Source organism: Panicum virgatum, chromosome 8N (assembly GCF_016808335.1).
Source record: "Panicum virgatum strain AP13 chromosome 8N, P.virgatum_v5, whole genome shotgun sequence".
Lineage (NCBI taxonomy): Eukaryota > Viridiplantae > Streptophyta > Magnoliopsida > Poales > Poaceae > Panicum > Panicum virgatum.
Window position 1 is genome coordinate 47,379,569 of NC_053152.1, and position 11,055 is coordinate 47,390,623.

Consider the following 11,055-nt stretch of genomic DNA (forward strand, 5'->3'; position numbering starts at 1 on the left):
GGAGACTAGGATTCACACGTGGGTGCACGGGGTGAATCTGAACTTCGGTAAAACAATTCCTTGTGTTCATTGCATTTGCATTTGTTTTGTGGATTTAAGGAGTTCTCCATTAGACACTTGTGTCTTGGAGAAATTGTTGTTTTGTGTGTGCAGGATCTGTGTGAACCTGCTAAAGGAACTCAACTGGGCAGACTCTACATTTGGGGTTTGAATTTATTTTCATTTACTAGCACTACTTCTATTGTGTTCACTCTGTTCTGAGTGAACTCGGAAGTTCCGGATTGACAAACTCGGAAGTTCCGAGTTCACCCTACTGTCTAGCCCAAATCCGGAAGTTCCGGATTTGAAACACGGAAGTTCCGGATTTGGCAGGCAGACAATTTTATCCGCTGCGTTTGAGTGAAAATTTGTAGGTGCGCCTATTCACCCCCCTCTAGGCGACATCACGGTCCTTTCAACCGCTTATTTGTATCCGATGTTTATGATTGTGCTAATTTACTTGTCATTTGTTTCTATACATACTATTGATGTGAACTTATTATGTTTGTGGGTTCCATAATGCTCATGAAATAAGGGAAGTTCTTGCGATTTTTTCGCGTGATACTACTGAAATTGTAATACTAAACGAATTTTCTAAAGCACCAAATCTAATTCAGCTAATCCGCTAATTAAATTTAATTGTTATACAATATCAATGGATTCATACGGAAGTTACCGGTAGATCACAAGTACGCAATTCGGCAGAGCTTCGCCGTTTTTCTTCTCCTCACCCCTCTATTTTTTCTCGAATTTTTTGGCTCAAATGACAAAGGAAATGGCGGCATATGGCGGCAAGGGAATGACGGCATATGGCGGCCAGGGTGTATAGGGGAGGGGACCCTGTCGCCCCCCAACGGGCGACAGGCCCCTGTCGCCCCAGGGGTGGGCGACAGGCCCCCTTTTTTCCCAGAGACATCGTTGCGAATTTGAAGAAAAAAATTACACTTAAGGCCTGTCGCCCTATGGGGGGCGACCGGGGGTATTTTTGAAATATTTCAAAACGGACATATATTTTTAAAATTTTTATTTTTTTAAAATATAAAAAAGAAAAAAATTACAGCTGGGCCGCACGTTCTGCACTTGGTCCACGGGCCGTGGTTTCCAGAACCCAAAAGAAAGAAAAGGTGCTTACATTACATGGATGAGGTATGCATGACATCAGCTGCCCAATGTCCATGCCATTTTTCTTTTTATTTGGTTTATATTAGGGCCTGTTTAGCAGGGCTCCGGCTCCTTCAAAAACGGCTCCGGCTCTTCTGGTGGATCGGCTTCTCTGGTGGAGCTGGAGCCGTTTTGCAAAACGTTTGGCAAAACAGCTTCGCCTGTTTGATTGAGGTTGTAAAATGTCTAAATTGTCCTTCTCTATTTTTTTTCTTTTCCTTTTTTCTCCTCTCCATTTTCTTTTCTTTTCCTTTTCTTTTTTTTCCTCCTCTCCTCTTATCCATTCGCTCCTCTCCCTACGCCCCGTCTCCTTCCTCGCGCCCCTAGTCCAACCCCTTTGCGCCTCCTCCGGTCGCTCGTCAAGGCCGTCGTCGTCCGCCCCGCATCAAGCGCCGTTCGCTGCTGCTCGGCCACGGCGCAGCTGCGCTGGTCCACCAATCCGGGAAGGCACCCACTATGCCCAGCCCGCCGGAACCCACACCGGAGGCCGGGTGTAACGACCCGGCCCGGGATAACGGCTAAGATCTACTCTTCAAGTTGAGTAAACCACACCTACTAATTAATCCTCTTGCGCTTTCGTCCTCGCTTCGCGCAAAAAGGATCAATCCGGAATTAACTAGCTTCCCGCGACCGGCTATTTAAGCTGGTCTGTTCCGTTCTCAACTTTCAGTATGGGATCATCCTTCCGAGCTACAGTGTTCCGCGATGAACAGTACCCACGGAGCTACAGTACCCGAGCTACAGTGCCCGAGATTGGGCCCGGCCCAATCCAGCTACAGTACCACTGTTGACCAGCGCCATCGCCGGGGTCTGCCCGTGCCTCTGGCATGTGGGCCCGCCGCAGCGCCGTCGACGGCAAGCGATTGATCCTGCTCCCCCCACCTCAGGCTCTCCGCACTGGGATCTCTATCCCACTCTCTATGCATTTTACAGTTGGATTTTGGAGAGAAAACTGCCGCAGCGGTGCTCTCTAAATGCTGCGGTAAGTTAGCGCGGCTCCTCCTGTCCGCAACTTCCAGCGCGGGTACGGACAGCGCGCTATCGCCGTCCGGCCCAACCACCCTGCCTTCGCGCCACGGCTCGGATCGGAAGAAGCCGCCACCGTCCCCGCCGACGGTCCACGTCGGAGGAGCACGGCCGCCACCCCAAGCCGGCCATGGACACACGCGGGAGGGCCACCATCCCCGCCTCGTTGCCGTCACCGGCGCGCCCCTGCTCCGAGCCCCGCCTGGCGAGGGCCGCCGGTGGCCATGGCGGCGCGGGGATGGTGGCTCTCGCGCTCGCCGCCGCAGCGCTCCGGCGCGGCCGCCTAGCTCCATGAGCAGAGGTGGCGGCCGTCTCGCTGCGCGGCCTGCCATGGCCCCACGCCGGCGACGGAGGAGGGAGGAGGGAGAAGAGAGGAGGAGGAGGAGGAGGGAGGAGGGCGGTCTGCACCGCCACCGCGAGGGCCGCGCTCTGCTCCCTGCTCTCTGCCGCGCGCGCCCTTGCTCCTCCGCCCGTGGACGAGCTCGAGCCCCGCTGCCGCGGGCGGAGCTCGAGCGCCGCCGCCACGCCCGGACGGAGGAGGGAGGAGGCGATGGCGGCCGGATCTGTCGAGGCTGCCGAGGGGGCCGGCCACCGTGGCGCGCGCGCGAGTAGAGGAAGAGCCGACGAGGAGGGGGGCGCCGCAGGGAAGAAGCAGTGAGGAGGTGCGCGGCGGTGCGGCCCGCAGACCGAGCCCGCGCCGGGGGCTGGGCCCCTGCTCCATCGCGACGAGGTCCAGGGGGCGGCGGCGAGCTCCATGGCCCGCGCGCCCATCACGGCCCTGGAGGAGGGGGCCGAGCTGCCCCGCGGAGCCTGCTCCACCCCGCCATGGCCGCCTGGACTCGCCGAGGCCGCCCCGCCATGGCCGCCGGCGGAGGCCGCCGCGCCCTGCCTCGCCATGGGCCGCTGCCAAGCCTCGCCAAGCAGGGGAGGGGCTCTTGGATCCGGCCGGCAGAGGGAGCAGTGAGGAGGACCAGCTTGAGGGCCGCCGAGGGCCATGGCCGCCGCAACGCCGGGCCGCCGAGCTCGATGGATGGAGGAGAGAGAGGGAGGGTTGGACGGGGCGGATAGATGGAGGGGGGTTGGACGCCGCGACAGGGGAGCGTCGAGCTCGAGTGCCGCCGGGATTGGCCACGGACGGAGCTCGAGCGTGGGATGGCCGGAGCTCCAGGGAGGGGTGCGCCGGCGAGGGATGCCGGAGGAGGCCCGCCACCAGGGGACAGGCGAGCCGCGGCGAGCTCGGCCGCCGCCCCGCGCGGGCGTTCGCGTCGAGCCGCGGCGAGCTCTGCCGCCGCCCCGCGTGGGCGTCCCTGGCGAGACGTCCACAGGGAGGGAGGGAGGAGAAGGGAGCAGGAGGGGGCGGCGCGCCGGCGGGAGGGCGCATGAGAGGGGCGGCGTGCCGGCGGGGGAGCAGGGGAGGAGAACGAGAGAGAGCGGGGGAGAGAGAGGACGCCGACGGGGGTAAAAAAAAATCTGATCTGTGGGCCCGTCTGCTGGTAGTTGGTATAGAGTGGAGATATAGAGAGTGAACGGGTGCGGCAAAACTGAATATAAAGAGGAGAATCTCGATGAGTATACATAAATATTCTTTTTAGAGAGTGAATTTGGAGAGCCACGAGTGGGAAGAGCTCACCAGCTATCCCGTGCCAGCCCCGTCCCTCCATCGGGCTATCCTTCCCAGTCATATCCCACAAGCCCAAGGGCTGGACCGCAAAACGCTAATCCCCGGGCTAATCCCGTAATCTCCTCCGTTGGACACGTGGCGGTCTCTGACTGGGTGCCAGGCCAAGCAAGTAAAACCCGAGCTGGCCTGGTCAACTGTCAACCGCCGCGTAACGTCACGGAACAGCCCTCGCGAAATTTTATTTTATTTTTCTTCTTCTTCTTTAGCTTCCCGTCGCCGCCTCCTGCTTCCTACCAGTATCTCCTCTGGACTCCGGCGGGGGGCGAGAGAGAGGGCGGCGGCGGCGCTGGCTGTTCCGAGGCTGATGGCGAGGGGCGCGACGGCGGGACTGCTTCTGCTTCTGCTCCTCGCGGCGCTCCTGGCCTCCGCTTCTCCCGCGGCGGCGGCGGAGGGGCGAGGGCGACGAGGTGAGACGGAACTTTCCCCCCTGGTTTTAACCCGCCGGCCCGTTCGGTTCGTGGCGTCGCGGCGCCTCCGCGTGAGGGGTCCTCGCCTGATCGTCGCATCGCTGGCTGTGGACAGTGGACGGGTTGCTTGGGAAGCGGGGGCGGCGGTTCGGAGGGAAGCTGTTGGTACGGCCGATTGGTCCCGGCGGCTGTGCGGTTTGAGGGAAGCGCGAGGGGGTTTCCTGCGGATTAGATTAGGTGGGGGTTCATCAAGGGCACAGCTCGGGGGATCTGAATTCCATCCGGATGTGAGCGAGCATCGTCTGGGGGCACTCACTTACTTTGGATTGGGGAAAGGCAATAAAGCTTCTAGCAATGCTTGGTGTGCTCTGTGGGTCAAGTGCTCGGCACAGTTGGTGCAGGGATTCGGGGGCGAAGGTTGTACTTGTACCGCTAATTGCTTGTTGCCGCCTGCAAGTGGTAGTGCAGTGTAGCGGTGCTAGAGTTTTGGAAACAAGTTCCTTGTCCGCATGCTTGGGGACGCCGGTGCTGCTGCTGAACAAGAACTATGTGATTTTTTTTCTAAACGAGTAGCGGGTTAGGCTTGTATGCTTCTCAAATTGGAAATTTGGAAGAGCCATTGGATATCACAGCACTGGAATCTGGTCTGTGACATGGGGATTTCTTCCACTTTTATAGAGCTGTTGTGTGCCAGTGCTAAAGGTTAACAGATCTGTTCTGCTTTTCTCTGCCAATGCAGTGCTTAGGACGAAGCATTCTGGTGCTGGTTATCATTACAACCATACTCTCGCTCATATTCTTGTCGAATATGCATCTGCTGTGAGTTCTGCACTTCTTCCTTGGCAATGTGCTACTGCTTAATTCTGTTGATAACTTCCTACATTCGTATTGTCTTGTTGAGAAAAACTTTGAGACATACTCCTATCCACACCATGCCATCGGCTCCCTCTTCTATGCAGCATATTTACTCATTAATCTCTATCCTATACGAAAGTACTTCCATTTATAGGCTCAGCTTATGTAAATGCATTTCAGGTCTATACATCTGACTTAACGTCACTGTTCGCGTGGACATGTCCAAGGTGCAAAGGTCACACAAAGGTAACTTGCTTATGAATCACTAAGAAAATCTAACTATCTATTGTTCAAAATTAAAGTTCATGCTACTTCTGTTTGTCCAAGTTGTTCTACATGTTCCTTGGCATCTGATTGTCTGTTTTTCTGCATTATTTATGCAGGGTTTTAAGGTGATAGAGGTCATTGTAGATGTGGAGAACTGCTTACAGGTTCGTTACCTTTTGTGTTTCAGGAATCTTCTTCTGCTTATACTCGGTGATCAATGAAAATCTATGTTCAATTGCTTATTAATAAATTGTGCAGGCATTTGTTGGAGTTGCCCCTGACCCACGGTCTGTAATCGTTGCATTTAGAGGCACTCAAGAACACAGGTACAGGAAATGTACCATTTTGCATAGCATATTAGTGACCAGGACTTATACTGTATGGATATATATTCTCAATCACCATCCTTTGATCTGTGCTATTTAACTATGTGTTTCGATTTTCAAATCACAAAATTATTCTCTTTTAAAACATATATCAAATATCGTACCCTATTTAGAAGCATTCAATTTTCGTGTCTCTTTGATTGGTTGCCTTGTTACCTTATAGCATTTCAAATTGGATTGAAGATCTCTTCTGGAAGCAGCTCGATGTGACTTATCCAGGCATGCCTGATGCAATGGTAACACCACTTATCAAGTTTGTTGTTGATTCTTTTTTGTTAAACAGGTTTTTGTTGATTTAGAGCTCATTGAATTAGTAATAACTCTTGGTTGCTTGCTGTTTGTCTGTCTCTTGTCGCAGGTCCATCATGGCTTTTATTCTGCATATTATAATACAACTCTGCGACATGAGATATTGAAATCTATTCAATGGGCATGGAAGACATATGGAAAACTACCCATAAATGTTGTGGGTCACTCCATGGGAGGGGCCTTAGCTTCATTTTGTGCCCTTGATCTTTCTGTATGTACTTCTAAGCCATCTTGATTTTTGGTTCCTTCATGAGCTGCTGTGGAAATACATGCAGATCGGTTTCATTTCATCTAAATTTCTTCTTGTGATTTAAGTTATTTCATATATCACATTCACATGTTAATATACTTCCTCCGATTGGAACTATAAATCAATTAGGACATAATTACGGTCTCCAATAGACACTTTGACTAGCATAAAATGAAAAGAGTAGTATATTATGAAAATGTTTCTTATAAATTGTAGCGCATGCAAATCTAGTAATGCTTTTCTTATGTTGTCAATCTATATAAAGTTTAGTCATTTGTAAAAAAAAGGTTTTACTTAGGACAAACCTAGTACCTAGATGGACTTATATTTTGGATCAGAGGAACAATTTCTAGCATGATATGATTGCTTGTATTTGTAATATATGCAGAGTTCTGGCTTCAATGTACTAGTATCTTCTTTTCTTTTACAGGTTAAGTTTGGATCACAAGTAGTTGAGCTCATGACTTTTGGACAGCCTCGGATAGGCAATCCTGCTTTTGCTGCATACTTTAGTGCTCAAGTTCCAAGAACAATCCGCGTGACCCACCAGAATGATATTGTGCCACATTTACCACCGTACTATTATTACCTAGGTGAATGGACGTATCACCACTTTGCTAGAGAGGTATGCATAATGGAAATTGAGAAAAATACATCTATACGCTGAATATGCTGGAGGGTTTATTTTCCCAGACTACTCTTACATCATCCATTTCATCTGCATTTGTTTCTCATCAGGTTTGGCTTCATGTGATCATAGATGGGAATTTGGTTACCAGAAATGTGACAATCTGTGATGGTTCCGGTGAGGACCCAACCTGCAGCAGGTATCTATCTGCCTGACATGGCCTCACAGTTGTGACCGGTTATGCTCTTCCATGTGTGGCTTACTATTTGCTTTTGCTTGAACAGGTCAGTCTACGGGATAAGTGTAGCAGATCATCTTGAGTACTATGGCGTCACACTGCATGCTGATTCAAGGGGAACCTGTCAATTTGTGATGGGTGCAGCCAACTCAGTATACAGCTATGTTCGTGAAGTCGATGGAGCCATCATCTTGTCAATATATCCGCAAGACCCATACGCTCTAGAATCTATGTGAATTTGTATGCCACAAAATACACACCTGTACAGTATTTTATTTTCATTTTTGTGTACAGCTCATGAAATACTACTGGGCACTCCCAGAGCTCTCCTGAGGATAAGGAGAGGTTCGCCTTTTAAATGTGCCCCCTTTCGCTCAAGTGAGAATTGTACATGTAAGCTCCATAACATTGTACGCACGCTTCAATTGATGCACATAAAAAAAATGTTTGATGCTACCCTTGTTCGGTTTTTTACTTATTGTGATACTACAGAGATATCTCAAGATTTTCTCTCAGCATGTCACCTCACCTTTGCCGGATACTTGTGCAGATCAAAGAATGTAGCCCCCTGCACACCTTGATTGATGCTTTTAAGTTATAATAGGCTTAATATTTTGCGCACTGTAATTCTACCTGAGATATTTCTGGGTTTTTTTTTCTCTCAGCATTGCAGAATGCTGAAAACTGAGAATTGTGCATGTAATCTCCATAATATGGTATGTACAATTTGATTAACGTATATAAAAATATATTACAGGTTTATGTGATGGATTTGATGGTTCCCCCTGTTTGAAAATATATAATATGATATCTTCTTAACACTGTGAGACAGCATTTTCACTTATTGCGATTCTACTTGAGATATTTCCAGATTTACCTCTGCGTTGCACCTTTATCTTCATTCAAGATATGTTTTTGCAGATCAAAGAATGTCGCCCCTTGCATACATGAGGAGCCAAGTACTGATCAAGATCATGAAGGAATCTCAAGATGCAAAGTTCCACAGATGGTCAGCACTGCCAGAGCAGATCTTGAGGATAAGGATACATGTCTATTCAGATATTCTCCATTGTCATCTGCTTGTTCCGGAGGTTTGCATCATAGAAGAGAAGATGTGAAGATGCATCGTGGCATATTATCGGTGACTGTTCCACAGCATCATTTACACAGCATGCTCTTGCGGATATGCAATGCAAGATTTCGCAGCTCCAGGCCGTGTCAAATGCATGCATATCTGATAAGGATGATGGGGCGAGTGAATTGGTGAAAATCTTCAGACAGACCAGATGTAGCAAATTGGGCAGATTTATCAGACAAGTGTCTGACTGATGATTTATTCAGTGAAGGGTGAAACTATTTAGAGGCAACATGAGGATGCAAATGGGGCATATTCCGGCACTACGGATAAGGTCAGGAGAGAGAGAGGGAGAGTGACAGTTTCAGGGACTGAATGAGACCGTAGGCTCTCTGTCTGAAGATGCTATTCTGAGCCTGATCCCTCCAATACAGAGTGCCTGCTCTTAGCCGAAGGAATCAGATCCTGCTGTCATATTGTCATGTGACGAAGCGTCGCTGTGTTGTTGTCGGCACCGTACCTTTGCTTTTGCTATCGATTTTGCATTTGCACTCTGACTCAAACGATCTGAACTCTCAAGTTGAGGTGATGCAGGGCAACATTCAGACTTCCACAGAACTGAAGAACACTTAACAGATAATAGGGGGAAATGGCATACATTCACCAGAGATTTTCAGTGATTACAAGGTTCAAAATTCAGACTATCAACCAAAGCAGAGAAAAAGTTCACTGAGCTCAATATTGTGTTTTTGAGCTTATCAAACATATGTTACTAGTATGTTAACATTGTACTTGGTCAGTACTGGAATCAATATGCTATATGCTTATAATCTGTCACTGAACAATGTTCTTCTACCTGAAGAAAATCCACAAATATCTATATAGTCCTGTCCTCATTTTAAAAGATCCTTTTGTTTTTTCAGATTTAAGCACTGGAAATTTCGGATGAGGTCAACTCGAGTCATGAGGAAAGATTCCAACGATCCAATGGCTTCTTATCCAAAACTATCCAATCTTTAACCCGCACTCGATCAGAAGAATCATTTTTCAGGTATGCAAGAACCAAATCTAGCTTTACATGTTCGATATGTACATACAAATATAACATGTTTAGCAGATGCTGTCAGTTGGTTGCCAAGAATCTTATAATGATCCACTGCAAGTAGGTACTACGTGCCAACATCTTTTCCAGCCTATAAAAGGAAGCCATGGCCAGCACCAAGAAACCACACCAGTCAACTTTTTCAAATCATCTGCAACTCTAAGGAGACAGTACACTAGCTAGCTGTGCTGATCGAGTCTAGAACACTCTAGAAGGTTCCATTGGATCGACGATGGACCGCGTGGCGAGGCTGGTGTCGGAGCGGGCGGTGGTGGTGTTCACGGCGAGCAACTGCAGCATGTGCGACGTGGTGACGTCGCTGCTGGGCAGCCTGGGCGTGAACGCGGCCGTGCACGAGCTGGACAGGGACCCCCGCGGCCGGGAGATGGAGCGGGAGCTCGCCAGGAGGCTCGGCGCCGGCGCCGCCGGTGCCGTGCGCGGCGGCGTCACACCCACCGTGCCGGCGGTGTTCGTGGGCGGCGACCTCGTCGGCGGCACCAACAGGGTCATGGCGCTGCACCTCGCCGGCGAGCTCGTGCCCATGCTCAGGAACGCCGGCGCGCTCTGGCTCTAGGAGCTCAGAACGCCGGCGGCGCTCATGCAAAGCATGTCTTAGCTTTTTTTCGTCAGACGTGTACGAGTGCGTGAATGCCAGGTTTTTTTTTGTATCCTGTGCTTGTAATAAGTCAAATAAATATCGCATCAGTATTAAACATGATTTTCGATATCTATTACTTTAATACTATTCGATCTTTGATCGGTATATTTTTCTTTTACAGAAATACTACATGTGTATTAATGTATGGTCGTCGTATGGATACTGATCGAGTGATTATTGCAAATGTATAATATCTGAAAGTACTATGGCAAATCTAACAATATTAACCAAGTAAGGAAGTTAAGTGTCTCTTATAGCTAGAGTCAGGGAGACTCTTTTTATGATAAAATACAATAAGAATGTTTCTTAAAATTTTAACATGTTATGCCCAAATCCTGAAATAAGTTTGAATTTATTCTTGACAATGTTTCTTATTTTTTAGTTTATATACAAAAGGCTGGAATCTGAAAAGGAATCAAAGAAAAGCAGAAAAAGAAAAACCAAACTTTGTGCACCCGTGGCCCATGTTGCCTCCCACTGCTGGGCCATCTTGGGCCACATGTACTGTGCTACTAGGCAGACTTAGGTCTTGTTTGGTTCCAGAGACTTAAAAAAAATCCCTGAGACTTTTTAGTATTTAGAAGTATTAAATAAATGTTAATTATAAAACTAACTGTAGAACCCTAGGGCTAAACTGCGAGACGAATCTAATGAGGCATCTTAATCCATGATTAGCGAATGGTTACTGTAGCATCTGATGTCATTAATTAGGCTCATTAGATTCGTCTCGCGAAAAAGCACTCAGCTGTCAAAAAACATTTATAAACAGATTTTATTTAATACTATAAAATAGTAAGATTCCTTTTGATGTGATAGGGACTTCTGAAAAAAGTTTGGTTCCAAAACACCCCCTTAGACACAAATATGGGATGGAGGTTTTTCTCAAAAAAAAAAGGAGGGAGCGGGGGGTGGAGGCAAACAAGTCCCAACATACACCATTCAGCTTTTAAAAGAAACATGCACAATTCACTTT

At 48.8% G+C, this 11,055-nt stretch overlaps 2 protein-coding genes across 2 annotated transcripts; both read left to right on the forward strand.

Moving 5' to 3' along the window:
- The first annotated feature begins 4,081 nt into the window (after positions 1–4,081).
- On the forward strand, positions 4,082–7,705 carry LOC120685628 (lipase-like). The gene is made up of 10 exons (XM_039967667.1): positions 4,082–4,314; positions 5,054–5,133; positions 5,350–5,415; positions 5,553–5,600; positions 5,695–5,762; positions 5,986–6,058; positions 6,181–6,342; positions 6,812–7,006; positions 7,120–7,208; positions 7,294–7,705. The coding sequence occupies exons 1-10, from the start codon at positions 4,212–4,214 to the stop codon at positions 7,481–7,483; spliced, it is 1,074 nt and encodes a 357-aa protein (XP_039823601.1). The 5' UTR covers positions 4,082–4,211; the 3' UTR covers positions 7,484–7,705.
- A 537-nt stretch (positions 7,706–8,242) lies between these two features.
- LOC120685629 (glutaredoxin-C10-like) lies at positions 8,243–10,187 on the forward strand. Its single transcript, XM_039967668.1, has 3 exons — positions 8,243–9,117; positions 9,246–9,373; positions 9,489–10,187. The coding sequence occupies exon 3, from the start codon at positions 9,657–9,659 to the stop codon at positions 9,996–9,998; it is 342 nt and encodes a 113-aa protein (XP_039823602.1). The 5' UTR covers positions 8,243–9,117; positions 9,246–9,373; positions 9,489–9,656; the 3' UTR covers positions 9,999–10,187.
- Positions 10,188–11,055: the final 868 nt, after the last annotated feature.